Source organism: Squalius cephalus, assembly GCF_949319135.1.
Source record: "Squalius cephalus genome assembly, chromosome: 18".
NCBI classification, from domain to species: domain Eukaryota; kingdom Metazoa; phylum Chordata; class Actinopteri; order Cypriniformes; family Leuciscidae; genus Squalius; species Squalius cephalus.
This window is the reverse complement of record NC_137139.1, coordinates 26,521,396-26,543,752: the sequence shown is the minus strand read 5'-3', so window position 1 is coordinate 26,543,752 and position 22,357 is coordinate 26,521,396. Positions and strand designations below refer to the sequence as shown.

General features: G+C 36.7%; 3 protein-coding genes across 5 annotated transcripts; 2 read left to right on the top strand and 1 right to left on the bottom strand.

The window, feature by feature from the left end:
* Nucleotides 1-1,440: 1,440 nt before the first annotated feature.
* Nucleotides 1,441-10,962, top strand: racgap1 (Rac GTPase activating protein 1). Of its 2 annotated transcripts, none has more exons than XM_079849343.1 (17): nt 1,441-1,566; nt 2,142-2,232; nt 2,337-2,539; nt 2,632-2,774; nt 4,300-4,369; nt 4,516-4,569; nt 4,654-4,731; nt 5,038-5,155; nt 5,590-5,741; nt 6,415-6,579; nt 6,718-6,813; nt 6,900-7,098; nt 8,138-8,243; nt 9,072-9,204; nt 9,312-9,441; nt 9,540-9,651; nt 9,747-10,962. In XM_079849343.1, exons 2-17 carry the CDS (start codon nt 2,148-2,150, stop codon nt 9,820-9,822), a joined length of 1,920 nt encoding a protein of 639 aa, XP_079705469.1. In that variant the 5' UTR covers nt 1,441-1,566; nt 2,142-2,147; the 3' UTR covers nt 9,823-10,962. The 2 variants fall into 2 exon arrangements, with proteins under 2 accessions (XP_079705469.1, XP_079705468.1); XM_079849342.1 differs by having other exon boundaries at nt 1,443-1,562.
* LOC307145782 (uncharacterized protein) lies at nt 10,940-15,886 on the bottom strand. Its single transcript, XM_079849346.1, has 5 exons — nt 15,634-15,886; nt 14,363-14,468; nt 14,035-14,141; nt 13,404-13,576; nt 10,940-11,603 (listed from the first exon to the last, which is right to left on the bottom strand). Exons 1-5 carry the CDS (start codon nt 15,791-15,793, stop codon nt 11,316-11,318), a joined length of 834 nt encoding a protein of 277 aa, XP_079705472.1. The 5' UTR covers nt 15,794-15,886; the 3' UTR covers nt 10,940-11,315.
* bin2a (bridging integrator 2a) lies at nt 14,619-21,739 on the top strand. Of its 2 annotated transcripts, XM_079849344.1 has the most exons (14): nt 14,619-14,765; nt 16,713-16,868; nt 17,386-17,466; nt 17,554-17,608; nt 17,693-17,787; nt 18,165-18,260; nt 18,377-18,484; nt 18,646-18,731; nt 19,808-19,883; nt 19,969-20,051; nt 20,164-20,268; nt 20,556-20,991; nt 21,115-21,193; nt 21,311-21,739. In XM_079849344.1, exons 2-13 carry the CDS (start codon nt 16,776-16,778, stop codon nt 21,181-21,183), a joined length of 1,383 nt encoding a protein of 460 aa, XP_079705470.1. In that variant the 5' UTR covers nt 14,619-14,765; nt 16,713-16,775; the 3' UTR covers nt 21,184-21,193; nt 21,311-21,739. The 2 variants fall into 2 exon arrangements, with proteins under 2 accessions (XP_079705470.1, XP_079705471.1); XM_079849345.1 differs by lacking the exon at nt 14,619-14,765 and having other exon boundaries at nt 16,639-16,868; nt 21,311-21,675.
* The last annotated feature ends 618 nt before the right edge of the window (nt 21,740-22,357 follow it).

Here is a 22,357-nt window from a genome sequence, read left to right as displayed (position 1 = left end):
CTCTCTCTCTCTCTCTCTCTCTCTCTCTCTCTCTCTCTCTCTCTCTCTCTCTCTCTCTCTCTCTCTCTCTCTCTCTTCCACAGTTACAGTAGGATATTAATCAAGACAACACGTTGCTTTTTCTGGCTTCAGCCCCTTTTTCGACTTTCACTGTGTCTGAGCGATCAGTCACACTGTGCACACTTGATGAACAGTGAACTGGAAGATAGATAGATAGATAGATAGATAGATAGATAGATAGATAGATAGATAGATAGATAGATAGATAGATAGATAGATAGATAGATAGATAGGGTGCATAGAGTAGGTAGAAAAAACGTACTATTTATAGGGAATAGCCATAAATAATAAAATATGTATGCATCAACAGAAAGGAAATATTAATTAATTTATCTAATTAATTTATGTATGGCCTACTTAAATTACCAGCATGAAAAGCAGCCCAGGACAGGGGTTTTCAATCTTTTATGCCAGGGACCCCCAAATATGATCATCCCCACACAAGGGACCCCCATCCTAAAAATTTAAAAGGCAGCTTGTATGACCCACATTTACACTGTTAAGATTAATATTGTAAATATGTGTAAAATATTGTTTGAAATATAATTTTAGTTTTGATTGTAACATCATTACAGTTCTTTTTCCACTCAGAATAATGGTTACTGTATTTATTTTTTATTTATTTTTATTTAAAACAAATTTAGTTGTTTATTTTAACTTAATTTATTTGGTTAGTTAGTTTAATTTGTTTTTAATTTAATTAGGCTATTTTAAATTTTATACACCTTTATATGCCTTTCTCTGAACTTTTCCAAAGAGACTTAATTGCTACTCCTGGGCGGTGAAGTCATTCACACATATTTCATACTTGCACCAACACTGATATTTTCTGAAATCTGGTCTTATTATTTTACTTCTGTTGTGTCAATATTATAATTTTTTTTTTTTTTTTTGCAAGGTTTAAATAACAAGATACTAAAGCCAAACAAGAGCCAAAAAAAAAGAAAGAAAAGATACTCAGCGAAGAGGGAGCATTTGAATTTTATAGTTTTATAATGTGTTTTTTTAATTCGATTTTATTATTATTATTATTAATATAGTTTAGCAAGTGAAAGAGATTGCATTTGCCTATGTCCAATTTTTAGCTATAAAGCATTCTATAAGCCTACATATAAATATTATAGTTTGTTGATGGACACCCGATTTTCACGACGCCAACAGTACAGCATGGTACAGCCATAGGGTACAGTAGACAAAAAAAAAAAAAAAAAAAAAAAAAAAAAAACATGGTACAGCCTTTTTTTACAGTCTGCTTTACAGCAGACGCGCTGCATGTACGTCCTACGTCAACGCGCTTACGTCAGTACGCCCGAGCGGCGATGATTGGCTAGCGGGTAAATTTGAAACGCAACTTCTTTAGACGCTCACGCTAACGTTAACAACACATCCGGGTAAACTTGGTTGGACAAACCGGTACTTTGCTGTTGTCCCTGGAAAAAATATATGTTCAAGTTATAATCTTACGTTACATCGTTTACACGCAAGACTGGGCGTCTACAACAGTACGTAAGTTATATTACATGGCAAACCAATGTTTGTTTGTTACTAATGATGAGCCGCTTAGAAAACACATGCTAAGTGTTTTACTGTAACGTTACGTTACTTCTATTGTTCACCATTAACGTTAAACCTATTGTGATTTAACTTAAACGTGCTTGGACTGTTGTTGTTTACGGTTGTACTTTCATCATCCTAGCAACAACAAGTTTTATAATATTTTATTAATATTGTTATAGTGTAGTACAATTATGTATTTTAAAAGTAAGTTAGGCTATTACTATTTTGTCACTTTATACACTTTAACTATTTTAGATTGAAACTACTTATATTATTCTATTATTATGTATCTTATGCAGATACATAATATCAGTGTTCATCATTGGCCACGCCTATAATATTTTGAATGACCGAAAAGCCACAGATGTCCAAACAGTGCAGTGTGTGATCTCGAGATACCAACTTCGTTGAGCAGAAATGAATTCATGGATCTCAAAAGGATATAACTGGAAGCAAATTAAATCTAGCAAGTTGTATGAACTGGTGCACACTGCACACAATTAAAATGCTTTTCTGCAATGCAGGAGGACATGGAGACTGCTGTGATCAATCTTCACAGTGTTTTTGAAAGCCTGCGGGCACAAGCTGATGTTCTCAATGAAAGCATTGAGCCCCGTAAGTACTGGCTGTGTTGAATGTTTGAAATAAAATGCATGCGTAGTACACTGTCTCAATCTCTCCCACTAAATATTCACTGCAATTCTTTGTCTCATCTTCAGAGTTCATTCAGATGGCCTTGAACTTTGAGGACAGTCGTCGTAAATGGTTGAGAGTCGAGCATGAGCTAAATGCATGTAAGGAGGTGCTCACCAAGGCCGAGACAGAGCGAGGAGCATTGGAGGTTAAACTCAAACATGCCCGCAACCAGGTTGATGTGGAGATCCGTCGGAGACAGAAAGCTGAGGCTGACTGTGCAAAACTGGTTTGTAGGCCTCTTTTTGCATGGTACTTGTGCTGTAGACCTGTTCTCTGAATTTAGGCTCAAACCAGACATTCCTTTTTATTCCTCTGCAGGACCGTCAGATCCAGCTCATCCGGGAGCTGTTGGTGACTGAAGGCTCCTGTAACAGCATCCAGTTAAATGAGGAGCAGCGCTCAGCTCTGGCCTTTCTAAATGCCCGTTCCCAGAATCCCACAAACCTCAACACTAGTCGACGGTAAGAGAAAAAGCAACCCATTTTACTTCTGTAATATGATGCTTTTCTGAGTTTTCATTCCATTACTTTTGTAATATTACTATGTATTAGGTCTTTTGTATTGAGGCATGACTTTCAATTAACTTTTCAGTTAGACTGCATAGGGATTGGCAGTATAAACTAAATCTTAAACCCTGTCATTTGTATGTGTCATTTAAAGTCGGCATTAAATGAAAATAAATCCTTTTAATTTAAAAAATAATAATAAATGTACTAAATTTATGACTACTTTGTCTTTTGAGGCAGCGGCCGAAACATAGGATGCTGGTATGCGTGGCTTTATTCCGTGCTCTTGTCTCTGCTGGTTTCAAAATGTGTCTCTGTTATATTGTCACTTTATACTCGCCTGACACTTTGAAACAACACAACCTTGTTTCTGCAGAGACTTTCAGCATGTTTTCTATAACAACGTCTGACGTTTACGTTTTACGTGGCCTGAGAAAGTCTCACAAACCATGCGAAATCCAATCAGAGCAGTTGGATTGAAACGGATTTCCAGAAATGGAATTTGAATACAATTTCAAACCACATATGTACAGTATGTAGCTCGAAACAGATTTGTAAAAATCATATTTCATGTGTTTTTTTTGCTAAATCTGATCAGATTTCAGTCAGATATGCACTAAAATCAGATTTGGACTGACAGTCTGACCTACAAAAGACCCCCACTCTATAAATTTTCTTTTTCGATAATCCATTATATTTGGCTGTATGTCACAATGCAGAATAAATAATCTGTCGCTACTTCAGTGTCATCGCAACTTTAACATCATGAATTTGCGTAAAGCTACTTTGAAGCAATGAGTATTGTGTGTAAAGTGCTATACAAATACCTGGGTTCGTAGAATGTGCTTAAAGTGCTTGAAGCACTTGAATTTGACTTTTTCTGTTTGCTGTTTTATGCAATGAAAATTCTAGTGCTTTGTTAATGTTCCCATACTGAAAGTTGCCACAGTCATTGCATACCTTTCATGTGCTGCACTTAATTTGGACCATTTTGTTTTAGCTATTAGTATATTTTTATTTATCTATTTACCTTTTTTAGGGCTCCCACTCCCATCTGCACTTTTTTGGCTTTGCGCTCTCACGCTAATTTGCCCTGCTTAGTAAATCTGGCCCTTAGAATTGGAAAGATAATAAAGATATTGATTAAGTGAGATCTCTGATTATACTCCTTGAAAAGCTGTGCGTGAAAAGTCCTTCAAAGCCCTGGAATTTCATTTTACAATATCTGTACGAACCCTGACATAAGATAATTTGAAGCTGGATATTACAGAAATCTGTCAGGATATAATTGAATCATAAAAAGTTGTTGTTTTTTCTGCTTGAGTGACTGAAAAGGTATTTTTAAAGCATTTTTAATGTACTCTATCTTCAAAGATTTAATTAAATGTCATAAAAGACAGAAGAATTGGTTCGGTTTTTATGACTGAATTGTTTCTTACTGCTGTAACCTTCATTTGTTTTTTCACACCGTCTCTTCTAGACTGACCACCATTGATGAATCAGCGTCTATCTTGTCTGACATCAGCTATGATAAAACTGATGATTCTTTGGTATGTCACTTTCTTGAATATTAAAAATATTAAGGCTATATGTATTCCTGTCTCAAACTTGACAGAGAGAAAGAAATTGAATCTTTGAAATTGTGTTAGACTGACTCATCCTTTATTGATTTAATTGTCCTTTTCTTTAAATAAAGGACTGGGACTCTTCTGCAGTCAGGACCGTTCGTCTCAAGAAGCGGCAAAAGAGAGTAAGCTTCCAAATAAATTCACATTTAATCAAAACACTTCCAAATTTCAAGCAATATCTAATTATTTAATCTGTCTCAATGCAGCGCTCCTCCCGAAACCACACAGAAGGCCCTCCTGCTGGTGCCAAGAGGTCCCGTTCAACCGGCCGCACCTCTGAGAAAGTAAGAGCTGGTTACATAAGCACATGAATAACTGTTTATTATTGGAGAAAGACTCTTTAGTAAAAAGGCTCCCTGCAGGGCTTTGCTTTAGTCATTAGAGGTATAATGTTTCCACAGTTCTCCTCAGTCTCTACAACACATTGAAGTATGAATATTGGAAGATTTTGTCTTTTCTTGACATTGTAAAAGCCAAGTTAATAAGCCATTCCCGGGTTGATGTTAATGTCCAGTTAATACCGCCCCTATTTTAGGTGAATGTGTAGTAAGTAGTTTGACAATTAATTAATTTGAGTTCTGTTTTATCAGGGTAATGAGTCTCTGGTGGCTAAGACCACCGTGACGGTGCCCGCTGGTGGCGGACCCATTGAGGCTGTCACCACAGTGGAGGCTGTTCCGTACTGGACCAGGAGCCGCAGAAAGACTGGTAAGCTCACTACACTAAATTTATTATGGTCATTTGTGAGACTGCAAGTGCTGAGGAAGAGAATATTTGCATGAGTCATTGATTATATGATTCTTGCTATTGATTGAATAATAATGTGCAGGCTGCTGTATTATAAATAAGATCCGCATTGAGTCATGGTGTGTGGTTGCCATATCATAAAAAATGCGTTGTTTTATTGAACAGGGTCAAAGATGTTGTTTTTTTTAATAATTCATTACGTGGTTTGCAGGACTCTGGGGTGTTTTAAATTGACCCCTTGATGAGTCTTCAGCCTGGTACTCTTTTATTTGTTTATATTTGGTGTATTTTGTATGGGCTTTTTCCCTGGTCATTTCTCACACCCCAAGCCTTTGCATTTCTGTTTAAGTATTCTGCAGTAGTTAGCAGTGCTTCTCTCTGCTTTTGTTCTTCAGCTGTTCAGGAGTGGGACACTGCTGACACCGACTCTGTTCAGTCTATGGATGTGTTCCGGCATCCCAGTCAACCCAATGGAGAGAGCAGAGCAGAGCCCAGCACTCCCCAGGGCAACGGAGGTGTCCGTCTGCATGAGTTTGTCTCCAAAACGGTAGGATACAAATCTTTCTAAGATGTGAAGATGCACTGGATGCATTGCTCTGGAGTCCCAAGTTAGAGGGTTGTTTACTTTTTAGATCATATTTGAAATTATTCATCCATGTATGCGTTTTAATCTTGACCTTGTAAATTAATCAAAATGATAACTGGACCTTCCCAGTGAAACAACAGACTTGTCTCTAGTGACGTATGCTGGACTTTTCCATTCGTTCAGGCCTCTTACATGCCAACGCTCTTATAATCAACTCCAAGCTTGCATTCAGGTCTGCCCTCATTCAATCAAAAATTAATGAATAGAACCAAGACCCCACCCAGCTTTTTTCCCATCTTTCTTCAGACCATCTGTTTTACTGGGTTGAGAAAAGATCTATCACAACTTTCATTACATCGTGACTAAGTGGGTGTACTTACACTAGGCGATCTGAACCGTGCTGGAGCACGTTTAACCCCCAAAGTCTGGTTCGTTTGACTTTTGCCATTATCATAGTAAAAAGCTAAATATCTGGCCGTATTTTATCTGAAATGTCCACCCAAAAAAAATATTTAAAACTGACTTCAAACAATGTAATTTCCCATTATAATCAGTGAAGTTGTCTAGATAGGTTAGCAGTGGCCCGTGTTTATAGTCCTCACAGCTTATATCTGCCTGGCTTTTTGTTTTTTAGGTGATCAAGCCAGAGTCTTGTGTGCCATGTGGTAAGAGGATCAAATTTGGGAAGATCTCTCTGAAGTGCAGGGACTGCCGTGTTGTGTCCCACCCCGAATGCCGCGAGCGCTGCCCTCTGCCCTGCATTCCAAACATGACTGGGACTCCAGTCAAAAGTGGAGAGGTGACAAATCTATATGAAGCTTTATCATCCAACTTGAGTATTTTCTCCCTCTTTTACATGCTGAAATTTCGAGTTTAAACTAAATGGCTGTGTTGTACTCTTCATTAAACATATCATCCTGGTGTGATTTTTCGATAGGGCACCCTTGCAAGCTACGTGTCCTCCACTTCTCCCATGATCCCTTCACTAGTGGTGCACTGCGTTAATGAGATTGAGCAGAGAGGCCTACATGAGGTAAGTTGATAAAGATGCTGGATTCAGTCTAGAACACTGGACAACAAGACCAATATGTTCTGAAAACCTGCGTATCTCTTCGGCAGACTGGTCTGTACCGGGTGTCTGGCTCCGATCGAGTGGTCAAGGAGCTGAAAGAGAAGTTCCATCGTGGGAAAACCGCTCCCCTGCTCAGCAAGGTGGACGATATCCATGTCATCACAGGCGTCCTCAAGGACTTCCTGAGGAACCTCAAAGAACCCCTGCTAACCTTCCGCCTCAACCGTGCCTTCATGGATGCTGCTGGTTAGTGTTGATGTATGAATGTACACTACCATTCAAAGGTTTAGGGTCGGTACGAGGGCTGGGCGCAAAATTTATTTTTTGTTTTAATTAATTTTTTCGAATAATTTTTTTTAAAAAATGCGGCCGATTCTATATAGATTCTCAAAAGCCACGAACCCGATTAATTTTTTTTCCATATTTATTTCCACAAACATTGAACATATCTGATTAACATCAATCTTATTTCTAGTCGTCTTGTTAATCAAACTATAAAAGACAGGGAAAATCACTCCCTGCTCTTCACTGAATAACTTTTTTGTAAATTTATTTAATTTGTACTGTGAAGATTATATGCAGTTATTTTACATTGGATTACTTTGTTCAATTTCTGTACCTGGAAAACTATTGTTAGACAAACCTGAAAAACTTTTAAAAGCACTGGTTATTTCATTTGTGTCTGTTATATTGCATTTATTTATTTGTGCTATTTGCTTGTAGTTTATTTAGTTTTATTATTTATAATTATAAAAAACAATAACTAGGCTTATTTTATTCAGTTATTACTACTTTTTTTGCGGTGGGGCCATTGAAAATTTAATTAATTGAATTAAATCGAGAATCAAATCGAATTAAGATCTTGTGAATCGAAATCTAATCGGGACATCTGAATTGATACTGAGCCCTAGTCTGTATGATTTTTAAAAAGTCTCATGCTCACCAAGACTGCATTTATTTGATCAAAAAAACAGTAACATTGTGAAAGAAATACTGTTTAAAATAACTTATTTTAATACTAAGTGACATGTATTCCTGTGATGGCAAAGCTGAACTTTCAGCATCATTACCCCAGTCTTCAGTGTCACATGATCCTTCAGAAATCATTCTAATACGCTGATTTGCTGCTAAAACATTTCTTATAAATGTTGTTCAATTATCAAGGGTTGTGCTGCTTAATATTTTTGTTTTTTATTAAATAAAATGTTGATCCGTGGTGTACTTGGGAAGATGGGTGTGTTAATATTAGTGCACTCAATAGTAACCATTCACTCTGTTCTCATAGAGCTGTCTGATGATGACAACAGCATTGCTTTAATATATCAGAACATCAGTGATCTTCCACAACCCAACAGAGACACTCTGGCCTTCCTCATCATTCATTTGCAGAGGTAAACATCATACACCATCTCTGATTCTACTGTCTGGTTTATTGCCTGTGCCATTTGTAAATATTATTTCATTATTAAAGTCAACACTTATACTAACATTTGTAACTTTAAAGGAATATTTCAGGTTCAAAGCAATTTGATCAGTTTGTTAAAAACTGTACATTTGGGGGCAATTACCCGGGTGTAAAAGCAGAAATATGAAGCCTCTATTTAAGCATTACCTTAAACTTTGCTTCTAGTGTGATGGTCATACTCCTGACATAGTGTTGCAATTTTACTTTATGTTGCTGTAAATGCTCTATCCAGCATCCCGTTGAAAAAAAGGTTTAATCTGGAAGTTACATTTTTGATTTTCTTTTTTTAAACAACATAAAAGCATTCGATTACCTTGATAGGCAATGTTTCTACAATAACACAAAACATTCATATTGTGGTTACGAAATTGTAAACCAGATATTATGGCATCAATTCTGGAAACAATATTTAAAATTAGTTTCCCTGTTTTTTAACAGCAGCTGTGTACAATGTAACATATGGGCCCAAATAAGGAACTACATTGCAGTCCATTTACAGTTCAATAAAAGTGTCATTGTATGGTTTTGATGTATTCAGTTCAGTCCATTTACACCAAATTAAAAAGCTATTACATATCTTTTTTTAATTATTATAATTTGTGTAATTTTCCTCAGTTAAGTACCACTATCAATCCATCTTAATTTAGAGCAACATTCTTGTATTTGATATATTAAAACCCAGCACTTCTCTCTCGGAAGTTTTTAAGCTGTGAGACTTAATATTTAACTTGGGTTTTATTTCTATCATCATTAGAGTGGCCCAGAGCACAGACACAAAGATGGACAGCACTAATCTGGCTCGTGTATTTGGACCTACAATTGTGGGTCATGCCGTGCCCGACCCAGAGCCAATGACCATCCTGCAAGACACAAAACGACAGCCAAAAGTAAGTGCTCATGGCTGAAGGTCCCCACTTTCCTTTTCCCCATTGGGTCTAGTTTGTAAATGTATGGTGTTTTGGACCAGTTTTTCACCAAGCTCTTTCTCTCCCAGGTGGTTGAGCGTCTCCTCGGTCTGCCTGTGGAGTACTGGAGTCAGTTTATGAACAGCAACAACGACCAAGCTCACAACAATCACATGATCATTGAGAACCCCAATGTCCACGCAACTCCTGATCAGAAAAGTATGAATTTCACATCCAAACATTTAACAAAACTATTTCCAAAACATCACCTGTCTGATGGTGATATTCTATAACAACATGCTTTCTTTGTACTCTAGCAAGTATGTTTGGGCCCGTGACGACTCCTGACCAGCAGATGAGCAAGACCCCATCGTCCAGCTCTCTCTCCCAACGCATGAAGAACGCAACTCTCAACGCAATCACTCCAAAGTATGTTTGAACCTTACCGGGTTTTATAGTAGTATGGCACACAGCTGTTTGAGTATTTGTGAGTTAACCATTATGAACATCCGTTCTGGTTTCAGGTTTGCTAGCAGGAGCAGAGCTCCAGTCAGCGTCTCTCGCCAGGGGAACTTCTTCGCCTCTCCTCTCCTGAAGTAGCCCTGAAGCAGCTCTTCATGGCTAAGAGTTTTTCTTTTCTTTGGGAAACAGCTGCAATATATAACATTATCCTACTAGCATATTTTATGTCTGGTTTGTCCATCAATTCAACCATATTAACGCTACTCTTTTTATATTACCTCTTTTTGGTTTTCTTGTAACATTTGTATTTTAGTCACTTTTAAATGTTTTAATGTACAATTAACATCCTCACAACCAAAGCGATGTGCTGATATAAGCAATTCCATCAGTCACTGAATCCTCATAGAATAACAGAATCTGCATCAGTTTAGGAGTTCTTTATCAAGAAACCTGAACTTGATTGTAGCATCTAGAACAAAAAGGTTATGCTTTCTGCAGGATTTGTATAGCGTAATCTACAACTGTAACATTGTTTGTATATTCTAATTTTATGCTTTACCTTAAATCTCAATCTCTTGGAGGGTTCAAGGATGTAGTGACTATCAGATTATACTATAGTGTAAACTGTGTTTTTAAACATGGTCAAGCTTAAATTTCACTGCCAGTAGGTATAGAATTTGTGTTAAAATGATGATGATGCTGCTGATGATGTTTTGAATTTGTTTAAATTATCCATTTATGGTGTTTGAAATGCATTGAACCCTGAGTTGTTTGTGGAGGGATTCAGGACAGCAAGAAAATTAAGATAATTGAATGCTACGTGCATGCAAAAACACTTGGTTGCTGTGGTGGGCATTTTACCTTTCATAAATGAACATGGCCAGAATTATTTCAGATTTTCTCAATGGCATTGATTTGTTTATATGCAGTTTTGTCTCAGTTTATTTAATTGTATACCATATTTAAAGTAGAAGCAAAAAAGGTGCCCTCTGGGAGAATTGACAGATTTTGAAGCATCTAATGTACCTATAGTATAAAAGACTTGGACTGATTGGATGCTTTTCACTGTATGCAATTAATCATTTCTTTCAGTGGTGCAGTGTTTCTGGAGCAGTAGTTGTCCATTACTAACCTGTCAAGTTTTTATTGTTGTTTTCAAAGAGCAACTGTTTATTATGTTGAACATTGGAGTTGATATCAATTCTAGTTGCTTTTCAATTTGAGTGACGTGGCATTTTGTAAGATTTGTGCTGTTTGTAAAATACATTCATTTATTGCAAGTCCATTGTGTCTTTTATTTTAACATTGCATTGGGGTTTAGAGTTAAAAAGTGGTGAGATGTAAATGTTCACATTTAAAATACGATACAAAATCACTGAGGCACAAAGTGCGCCAGAATGTTAGACGACTGGGAAGTTGAATCTATGGTAAAAGAAATATAGATAGATTTCTTATAGAAGGATTACAAAGTAAATAGGTGTATTGAAACTTATAATTAAGAAACTTGATTTAGGGTTGAGGACATACATATAGGTTTTTTTTTACTCTCACTTAGGTGTCTACATCAGACATTCACATAAGCTTTCATTCATTTGTCATGAGTGCTGTAAATCAAGTGCTGTAAATATGCTTTATTCTCCTTTAAACTTGGGGAAGGGCCATAGGAGGGGAGTGTTCTTGATGTAGTTCTGGAAAGCCGGGTCTGATCCCCATTTCTTCATAGCTTGCTTCTCAAGGATGGGGATCCCACTAACGTGTCTCAGTAAGAACCAGACGAAGAGCGGAGAAACTGCACTGAGGTATTGAGGTCCGCGCATGACGGAGGAAGCGGACAGGAACAGCCCTGACCATTGCAGGATCTCCCCCAGGTAGTTTGGATGTCTGCTGTATGCCCACAGTCCATGACTAATAAACTTTCCCTGCAAAAACATGCAAAGTTATAGGATCAATGCCTCTGCCCCATGACATTAATTAAAATGTCACTTGCAAATAAGCAGGATTTCTTGTAGCAAGTGTAATTTCTGCATTACTCCCCCTGTCTGCCATTAATCTGACAAACAGCCTGCCCCACAGTTGGTTATGCCAAAAGAGCTGTTGCAGGCTGACTCCCCCTGTCTGCCATTGGTTGGCCAAACATATCCCCACTCCAAATGCACATGGTCGGTTAACCCCTAATATAGGGGTGTGTCTTAATCAGCTCCCGATTCGGGCACTGGTAAGACAGTAAAAGGACGCTGGCTCACTACACAATGGGACACTGATGACTCTATTTCCAGCGACATGACAACGTCCTCATACAAAATCATAACTGTTTTTTATGAACAACAGCAAAGCTGATATATTTCTGACATTCATTGTAATGTTATTTAAAGTATTATGATAACTATTTTGCAAGTTACATATAGTATAGAACATTTCAGCCGTAAATAAATTGTAAATGTTAGCTAGGTTATGTTCATTACCTGTCTAGCGATGTATGTTTATGATGAAATATAATTAAATAATGGTTTGTATTTTAAAAAACATCTATCGCGTGTCATTATGTGTTGTGAGTTGGCTCACGTGATTTAAGTTTCGTGTTTCAGAACTTCTGTTAAGGGAACCCAGTTAGCTTCGATGCTCCCTGGTTTTCACGGCGCATTGTGGGACTTTTTAGGGAGCGAACGTTTCAGTGCCCTGAAAGGATTCTGCGATTGAGACATCCCTTAAAATGTCTGACTCACTGGTCAGTGCCCTGACTACTGAACTAGGGAGCTGATTGAGATGTACCCTAGCTGTTTCATGCTGACTCCCCCTGTCTGCCATTGGTTGGACAAACAGATAGCCCTATTTTAGATGTTTCAGGATGTTCAAAAGATGTTTTAAAAAGAACACACAAATGTGTGTTCACATTTAGTTGTTTTGTGTATATTAAGCCCATATGAAAAAATATGCCATTTTTCTTTAACCCTCTGGTATTCCTCACTTCCTCACTGGTTAAAATAGACTGAAGACAATAAACGTAAAAAATTCTAATGAAATTAATGTAAGATATTTTGTTTCAATAATATTTATTATTTTATATTTCATGGCACTAGACAATATTCAGCATGTATGTCTATATATATTAAAACAAATACAAGAAAAAATATTATAGAATTATTATATTATTTTCAATTAATACAGTATTTAAGTAAAAATATAGTAAAGGTATAAAAAAAAAAAAAAAAAAACAGATTAGTGCCATCTGCTGAAAGAAATAAAGAAATCATATGTAATACCATTGCGTAACCACTAAATGCCTGTACAGCCAATAAATAGGGCTGTGTTTTTCCCAGTTGCTAATAAGAATAATTTCAGACATAATCCCTTACTTTAATTATGTTTTGCATTTGGATATATATTTAGACATTATCAAAGACTACTTTGTTGCTGATTTGTAGATTGCATGTCTACATTTTTTTTGTGTATTCTCATGGCAAGTGCCTCAAAAGTCACCAAGATTTGTATCTTTCCGATAATGTTCAAAACGCATTTATTATGACCAAAGACAACCAGAGGGTTAAGAAAAACCAGTTTGATCCAGTTTGTAATCTGTCAAGAGTGCAGGTCTCATAAAACTGTAATTATGTTAAAATATATTTTTATGATATGAATTATATGATTTACATGTCATAATTTAGCTTTCACAACTGAGTAGTCTTATCAGCCTTTTATTATCAGTGCAAGTTATTACTCACAGCATTATCTGGATCACTCTTAAAATTCCACTTCTGCTGGTCGGCAATGGCCTCTGTAGCAAAACCCAGCCCCCATATTCCCCAACCGATGTAGTCACGTGGGCCAAGGGGCTCGTCCCTTCTCTCACTGTTTAGAATTAGGGTGGGCAAGAGGGTAACAAATACCCACACAGCTGGAAAGAAGGAGAAACAAGTTTCAAGTGGCAGACTATTACTCTACTGGGTTTAGTAGAATTTCTTTTTAGAGTTACTTTCCTAATTCTTTTTTTTGGTGGCATTATTTAAGTGTGATGTTTAAAGATTGGACAAGTATGGCCTGCTGCAGCCACCAATTAACAGTAACTATGCAAATAATAAATAATGTAATAGAATAGATGCAAAATAATTTACATACACTTATTTGATTCAAAACAGAATAGAGATCTAGGATGGAATAGGTTGAATGATTGTGTGATATAGAATAGAACAGTATAGAATAGGTGCAAAACTTCTCCTTATGTGATTCATAATATAATATAATTACTTTCCTAGTTGTCTCTTTTTGTTGTGATAAGGATTGGACACGTATGGCCAACTTCAGCCATCAATTAGCAGTAACTATGCAAATAATCAATAGCCTTAGTTGAAATACCTTGCATGGTCCAGTACACAAAGAATGTCCCAGGGCTGTCTCTGACATTGTTAAACCTCCGGTCTTGTCCTTCCTTTAGGATTCTAAGAAAGAGAAATGTCCCAAGTCTGCAAGACAAGGCCCAATCTGTTACTTATTGACTTATTAACCAGACCTTAATAGATACTTTAATACAACATGAAGCTGGACTGACTTCACTTTTATTAACGCTGTTAAAGCAACAAGACTCCAATAAATAGACATGTCTTTTGTTATAGATCACTCTATCTATCTATCTATCTATCTATCTATCTATCTATCTATCTATCTATCTATCTATCTATCTTACCTCAGTCCCCAGGCAGTAACAAGTCCAGTTTGTACGTTCTGTCTAAGGTGTCCATTTCCGCCCCATACACGACTCAGATGAGCCAGCAATATATAGGTACCAGATCCTACAAAACAACAAAATTAATTTATGGTTAAACTGATAAGGCATTCAGTATCCCTCCAGATATGGGCAGAGCAGCCAGTCACCTGTGTCCGTCCATTTTAAAAGTGAGGCGTGTTCACTGAATATTTTACCAATGAACATAGAGACAATTGGTAGCAAAGTTCAAGGATTCTCAAGAGCACACTTCTCAGAGAGAAAGAAAGAGGGAATAGCACTCAGGAACCTGGGTTTGAAAAACTGAAATGGTTGGATAATTGTTGTACTCCATTGAAAAGAAATGCATATTGAATGCTGACAGGTAAGTAGAAGCTAATGTTTTTTTTTATGTAGAAAAAAGAATTTGCCTTACATGGATAATCACATCCTAATGTTCTCAAGGTATGATCACTTTCTACATGCAATGAATAAAATTATAATCATTGTAACTGTCAAAATTCTTAATATATGCTTTATAAAACTGTTTATGTATAACATTACTGTTGTGTTGAAAGTTATGATAGTATGTGTGATAATGTATTTTAAAATCTGTACAGAATTTTAAAATGTATGTTTCAGTGTTAATATAACTGATTTTCGAGGTTTATGCATATGTTTTAATTTATAAAAATTAAATAGCATATATTATTGCACATGTAGTTATTTATATAAAAGATCACATATCCGAATTAACGTCGTTATTTTTTTCCATCCGTTTTTGACAAGTCCCGCCTCTAGCTGAATGATTGACAGTGACGTATCCATAGTTTGGCCAATCAAGCGACGACTACTCTGTAGAGTCATTTGTCTGATTGGTTAAAATTACGTCTTGTCGAAATACGGGTGGGGGAAATCATGCTCTTCAGTAAGCTGGTTTAAGATCATGTCTTGTGGGTGGAGACGTATTTATGGTGGTTTCACAACATCTCATTGTAGTTTAGATAACCACCGTCTCGTAATACATTTTGATAACAACCTATTTTTCACAATAAACAAGTAAAAAAAAAAAAAAGACGTCGCGACTCGCTTGTGTTGCGACCCAACGAAACACATACAACATTCTTTAAGACGAAATACCATGTGTGCAATCTGTGCATACTAATGCATAAACATCACGAAAGCGAAAGCAACAAATATTATATTACTATATCAAGATCGTGATTACTACGCCTTTTGGATAAATAATTTACCTGCCAAGTCGTAAAACTTTTCAGTTTTGAAAGCAGACGCTAGTGACCATCCGACCCACTGAACGGCCAGGTCGATGGCTGCACATTTGGCCAACGTGCTTCCCATGATCATCTCCAGCTGGTTCTGAAGTAGCAATGTTACAAACTCGAGCTCAAACATACAACCCTATAGAAAAAAATACGGCAGAGCAAAGTTCATAACATACACACTTCAGTGAGGAGGAGTGGCCAATGCTGATTCTGTGCGTACGGTGGCTTATGGGAACCGTAGTTTGAGGATAATGCTTTTTATGTATTAGGTAATGCTGGAATAGAATAGAATAGAATAGAATAGAATAGAATAGAATAGAATAGAATAGAATAGAATAGAATAGAATAGAATAGAATAGAATAGAAATACCCTTAATGGACCCATAATAGTAGCCTAGAACAGAACACAATATAAAGCAATAGGCCTATACATGCAAAATTGTACGTGATTCCGAATAGAATAGAACAAATTGAATGTTTGATCTTCATTGTGTGATATGAAATACAATAGAATAGTATAAAATAGGTACAAAGGTGACAAACTTCTACTTATCTCTTTTATTACATTTAGTAGGCTACTTTTTACAATATAGATAGTTTCTAAGCAGCTTCAAAGTAATAAACAGGAAAATAATGTCAATGTTAATGTTGCAAAATTCATCAATTTTTAAACAACTTCAATTTTAGCTGTGAAGTAGCTCTAAAGAAGATAATAGTGTCATTATTCAGCTCAGTTCAATATAATATAATATAATAGCCTATAATATAATATAATATAATATAATATAATATAATATAATATAATATAATATAATTTCAATGTTTCAACTCCACTAGTGGGCCCTTACACCAAATACCCATTCACAATGAAATATGACTCAGGGGCCGCCACAGTGCTCAAGTCACAACCTGTAAAGATAAGAAATTTATGACTTATGACTGTAAAAAAAAACAGGAGAAGGTGTGTTTGGGCTCAGACAGAATACAGGCGAAGATAAAGACACCAAGTCAACTGTCTTTTGCTCTAAAAAGTTCCTTTTATTCTCCAGGGTTGGCCATTTAATTTAAAGGGCTATTGAAACATTATCCCAGATTGAATACAAGTGAAGAACATGGCAGAAAGCAAGGCCAGCATCAGCTCGAAAGGAGGGGCCAATGTGCTTGCTAAACAGGTGCAGAAAAAATTCAGCAGGGCACAGGAGAAGGTACGTGGCTGGAATCATAAAACACAATAGAGTTAAGAGAGCCAGTGTGCTTTCCCAATGCTGTCAGTCTTCCTGTTTAAGAGCGCAGAAACTTTAGTGTTATCTTGATCCAGTAATCGATTCAGTCACATGACATGGGAGTAGCTGACACAAGTTGCTTTATCTACTCCATCAATAAGAGCCAATGTAAACATATAGCTTCCTTCTTTGCTTAACAGTGTCTGTTATTCCCAGAATTGTTTTAAGTTGTCTGCCAAGGCTGACCAAGTCTCCATTTACTTTTCTGTTTTCACCTGTTAAACCCTTCATATCTTGTCATCTCAAACTTGATTGTTGGTGAAGTCAGATGGATAGGTCTTATAGGATCTAAAACTGCTTTTTTTTTCTGTGTGAGCTTATCAATATTTTAAGGATCAGATGTAACATCCATTACACAGCTGGCTGTATACTTGGAGAATACCCTTGTCAAGGCTGTCAGGTGGTTGTAGGCACGTTGTAATATGTGATGCCTTCGCAGGTTTTGCAGAGACTTGGCAAATCCGAGGAGACCAAAGATGAGCACTTTGAGCAGTGTGTGATGAACCTCCAATTTCAACAGGTAAATTACATCTACTATATGGTATCCAAAGTAACAGCTTCGAAGATCAAAAGTTGACCTAATTTTTCCTTGTGGTTTCTATTGCAGAGCGATGGATACAGAATATACAAGGACCTTAAAGCGTACCTCAACGCTGTCACAGGTTGGCTCTTTACTGTGAGACTCGCGCAGGAGATGAGCTTAAACAGGAATACTGACATGCTTTATTGTGCTTGATGTTTAACAGTAATGAAGGATGCTTCAGGTCGACTGTTTCAGTCCTTGTTTGATGCATATGACGATAAATGGGATGGTGTAGAAGATCTTGGGGAAGTTGTGGAGGTAAGTCTCAGAGAACACACTGAAGGAAAAAAATTCTGTAGAAAAACTGATATGGCTGGTACATTTCTGCCAGGACATTGTCCGTTAAAGGGATACATTTTTGTTATTAATTGCTCACCCTCATTTCGTTCCAAATCCGTAATACTTTCGTTAATCTTTGGAACACAAACAAAGATCGAAATCTGACAGCTTTCTGTTCCTCCATTGACACCTACGCAACTACCACTTTGACGCTTCAAAAAGTGCATTAAAAGATCGTAAAATGAATCCATTGAGCGGTTTAGTCCAAATTTTCTGAAGAGTCGTGATCGCTTTATATATGATGAACAGACTGAATTTAGGCTTTTATTACAAATGTGGCTCTCTGTGTTCCAAAGGGAGAAGAGCTTCTGTGGAAAGATTACGAGTCCAAGCTGCATGATCAGGCATTAATCACTATGGAGTCTTACATGAGCCAGTTTCCAGATGTCAGGGTAAAAACGGCTGCCTGATACATTGGCGCACACCTCGCACAAAGCTCTCAATCATTTATTTTTTATTTTTTTTAATGAGCAGTTTCATCTGTCAACTATTTTTCTTCATGATTCAGGAAAGAGTGGCCAAGCGAAACAGGAAACTCGTAGACTATGATTCTGCTCGTCATCACCTGGCGGGGATGCAGAATGCTAAAAAGAAGGATGATATCAAAATTGGAAAGGTATGGCTATATTTTATGACTGGCGTAGAGAAGTTTGTTTGTAACCTTACAGATAAGTTCTAACCTTCAAATCATGTACTACCAAACATGACATTACAAGCATCATACTGATATGATTCAGGGTGATGTATGGGACTTTCCTTTGTGCTGTTGTTTTTAAGGCAGAGGATGAGATGAATGCAGCCAAGGTGATATTTGAGGACATGAACAGGGAGCTGAAGATGGAACTGCCTATTCTATTTGACACGTGAGTTTTGGAGTTGTTTTTATAGTGCACAGATGGAACTTGTTCAAATGATAATTAATTAAACAAATGAAATATCATAAAGATTTTGAACGGCTATAATTTTATAAACTATATGGTTTCACTTTATTTTACAGCACATGCACTTACTGTACGTATACTTGCAACGCTATCTCACGACCAATTCGTACGAATTCGTACGAGTGATAAAAAAGTGGCTAATTCGTACGAATTCGTACGACCTCACTCGCACGAATTTGTACGATTTGTCTAAACCCACGTGATGGGTAGGTTTAGGGGCGGGGTCAGGGGTAGGTCATTCGTATGAATTCATACGAATTGGGCAATTCGTAAAATATGTACGATTCAGCAAAAATCGTACAAATTCGTACGAGTGAGGTCGTATGAATTCGTACGAATTAGCCACCTCGTAGAATTCGTACGAATTGCCGTGAGATCAGGCTGTACTTGTTAATAATTTCAGGGTTAGGTCCTAGTTATTACCCAGTTATTGTTATTACTACAATATGTACACGGGGAACAGGACTGTAATATAAAGTGTGGTTACACTTTATTTTAAGGTGTCATTGTTACAGTGTAATTATATATTTAAGTACTGAGTACTTACACTGTAAAAAGTGAACAGTTGGATCAACTTAAAAAAATTACTTCAATTGGTAGCACCTAAAGAAATGAAGTTTTCTCAACTTAAATTATCACGTTTTTCATGATAAAACATGATAATTTAAGTTGAGAAAACTTCATTTCTTTAGGTGTTACCAATTGAAGTAATTTTTTTAAGTTGATCCAACTATTCACTTTTTACAGTGTACTATAGGCTTAGGGTAGGATTAGGATTTGGTTGAGGGTTAGTTGCATGTAATTATGCATAATTTACTGTTATTACTATGGTAAGTATATGTAACAAGGACACTGTAAAATAAAGTGTTACCACCTGCTCAATCCTAATTTTATGGTCAGTAGATATAGCCTATATATAATTCATTTAAGATAATGTTTTTGTTGTTGGCATCTACAAAATGAAATTTGGCCAATATTATTTGTTTTGCATTCTATAGTCGTATTGGTTGCTATGTCACAGTCTTCCAAGCCGTTTGCAACCTCAGAGACATCTTCTACAAGGAAATTACCAAGGTAAACCAAAAGTAAAAAATACAGCTTGAATCAATGAAGTGATTCATCATGATCTGCAACTACTTTTTTTTTTTTTTGCCCCAAGAACAATGATGTTCTACAGACTGTGATGAAAGAGCTGAGCACCCAACATCCAGACAAGAGCTTTGTCGTGAAGAATTTGAACCGGTATAAGGCTTTATAAGCTGTTCTTCTACATATTTTTTTAAAATAAGTTAAATATCAGTAAGACTTTAGCTGGCAAATATAGTACAAATGACTCTTTTTGTTTCATTTTAAGCTCAGGTTCCTTGAAAAGAAGGTCATTTAGAGACACGTTGTCTCCCAGATCACTTAAAAGCTTTTATGATATGCACAAGGGTTTCAGCCCCAGGGACTCTCTCAGGTAAAATCATCATTTCAATTTCTCTCTTTGCCTTGCAGATTTAAAAGTTGGGAACTAATGCCATCTCCTGGCGAATGTGCATGATTAGTTATATAAAGAAGATTTACAAAATGTATTTTTAAATCAAAAGTCAGATTACACAAATAATTGTTTACTATAGCAGTCTAGCCCAGGTCTACCTGTATATACATTTTCGGCATGCATTTCTGCACGCATAACATAATTGAATAGGATATCTGTTTTCAAGATGCAAACCAACATAATTCTCCATGCATTTGCTTTTACAGGAGAGGCAACTCATCCAGTTTTAAGTCTGACAGACCAACATATGGGTTATACAGCCCCACCAGCCCTCTACCCATTTATGAAAACGTCTCTGGTGCAAAAGATGCAAAAGGCAGCCCTATAAGATTAGATGATACTACAGAGGACGAGCCACGGGTGGATGACACCAGCACCTCTGAAGATAAACCAGTGGTAGAAGACAAGAAAGCCGAGTCCTCGCAAGCCTCAAGTCAAGATGGACGGGGGGAAACGCCAAATGAGGAGGATTCTTCTGAGGAGGAGAGCGAACTGAAACCAAACTCGAGTCCCGCCGAATGCTCCAAGATCAAAGATCAAAAATCATCTGAGAAGGTGGAGGATGATGGGCCTTCTGGTGTGGAGAATGGAATAGCTCGTGACCCTAAATCAGATGTGGAAGAAACTGATGCTTCAAGCTATGTGAGTTCTGTAACCCTAAACATACATTCCATTCTGAACGTAGCCATTATATTAATTCCTCAAAGAAACATAACAATGTAACTCAAAAAGAGGTGTCTTTTTATTTATCTGACCTGTTTCAAGGCTCTAAACAAGGGTGGCCATCCATCAGGAGAGGTGAAGGAAGGAACGAAAACAGAAGCCCCTAAATAGCAGACAAAAGGTCAGCATAATTTGAGAGCACTTACATCTCACACTCATGTTGTGATTATGTGTTTCATTTCATCCATGTGAGCAAATGGCTTAATGTGTATTTCATTTCAAATTCATCTGTTTACAGAAAAGACACGTCGTTTGTTGGAAATACACTTGGACAGCAAATTCACAACATAACAGAGGATTTCCAAATGCTGCACTGACTTGGATAAAAAAAAAAATCCATCCCTGATCTTTTGAGATATGTTTTTTTCAGAGAAATGTTTAAATTCTGGGTTGTAATTCAAGTACAGTTTCTTTTAGAATATAATTGTCTTTTATCCTTCACATGTGGTGTTCCTTCTTATGGATTTTAATATTTTTAGATATATTACTCTTTACATGACATCCATTTATCTAATCGACATGATCACAGGAAACAATGGAAATGTTTATAATGTACTTGACAATCACCCCAAAACTTTTACTAAAAATTAACTTACCACTCGCCTATTGTTTATTGTGTGTGTGTGTTTTTCTTCATTACACACTCAAGCAATTAAACTAATGATCCAAATCCCAGTTCTTTATTTCCAGAGGTTAGTCTAGCCTATTTTTTTTACAGTCTATGAGTCTAGCATGCTGGTGTGGTTGCTGGTTAATATTAGTCATTTCGTGGAATGCGACCATTGTTTGATTATTCACGGGAGCGGGCAGGAGGAAACGCTTGTGAACGCGCACAAGCTCATCGCGAATCGGCTCTGTTGAACTATTTGTTTCAAAGAACCTGTTTATAAACGAGTCAACGGTTCTTTTACCTCGTGACGCAATTACGTCGCATGTTACGCACTCAAACGTCCCAATAAAAGTAGTTTATTGTTTTTTTATTACGTTTTATTAGTGAGGTTTTTAAATCCACTTTCACGAGTCTCAGCTATGATAGGCTATTAGAAAACTGCATATTTCATTTTAGAAACGGAACATATTTTTCATTTACATTCGGCCTAAACAGTACTAAAATTCATTTAGTCACACAAATGTTTCTGCATGTTTTAATAAATAATAAAACTATACAAATGTTCAAAATAACAATCAGCCCCGCCGTGGTTTTTACAGTCTATGGTTCGAATTTCGGTTAAATGAGTCAGTTATGGTTATTGACTCGAGACAAGCTCAGAAAAGATTCGACTCA

What these genes read in the sequence shown, in the direction of transcription:
- racgap1 (XM_079849343.1), top strand. Translation starts at nt 2,148, where the DNA reads ATGGAGACTGCTGTGATCAATCTTCACAGTGTTTTTGAAAGCCTGCGG. An exon ending in ATAAAACTGATGATTCTTTG is followed by an intron (nt 4,370 to 4,515) that starts GTATGTCACTTT and finishes CTTTAAATAAAG; the next exon opens with GACTGGGACTCTTCTGCAGT. An exon ending in CTCCAGTCAAAAGTGGAGAG is followed by an intron (nt 6,580 to 6,717) that starts GTGACAAATCTA and finishes ATTTTTCGATAG; the next exon opens with GGCACCCTTGCAAGCTACGT.
- LOC307145782 (XM_079849346.1), bottom strand. Translation starts at nt 15,793, where the DNA reads ATGTTTGAGCTCGAGTTTGTAACATTGCTACTTCAGAACCAGCTGGAG. An exon ending in GTTACTGCCTGGGGACTGAG is followed by an intron (nt 14,142 to 14,362) that starts GTAAGATAGATA and finishes CTTGTCTTGCAG; the next exon opens with ACTTGGGACATTTCTCTTTC. An exon ending in TGTGTACTGGACCATGCAAG is followed by an intron (nt 13,577 to 14,034) that starts GTATTTCAACTA and finishes CCTTCTTTCCAG; the next exon opens with CTGTGTGGGTATTTGTTACC.
- bin2a (XM_079849344.1), top strand. Translation starts at nt 16,776, where the DNA reads ATGGCAGAAAGCAAGGCCAGCATCAGCTCGAAAGGAGGGGCCAATGTG. An exon ending in ATCTTGGGGAAGTTGTGGAG is followed by an intron (nt 17,788 to 18,164) that starts GTAAGTCTCAGA and finishes TGTGTTCCAAAG; the next exon opens with GGAGAAGAGCTTCTGTGGAA. An exon ending in AGCCCCAGGGACTCTCTCAG is followed by an intron (nt 20,269 to 20,555) that starts GTAAAATCATCA and finishes TTGCTTTTACAG; the next exon opens with GAGAGGCAACTCATCCAGTT.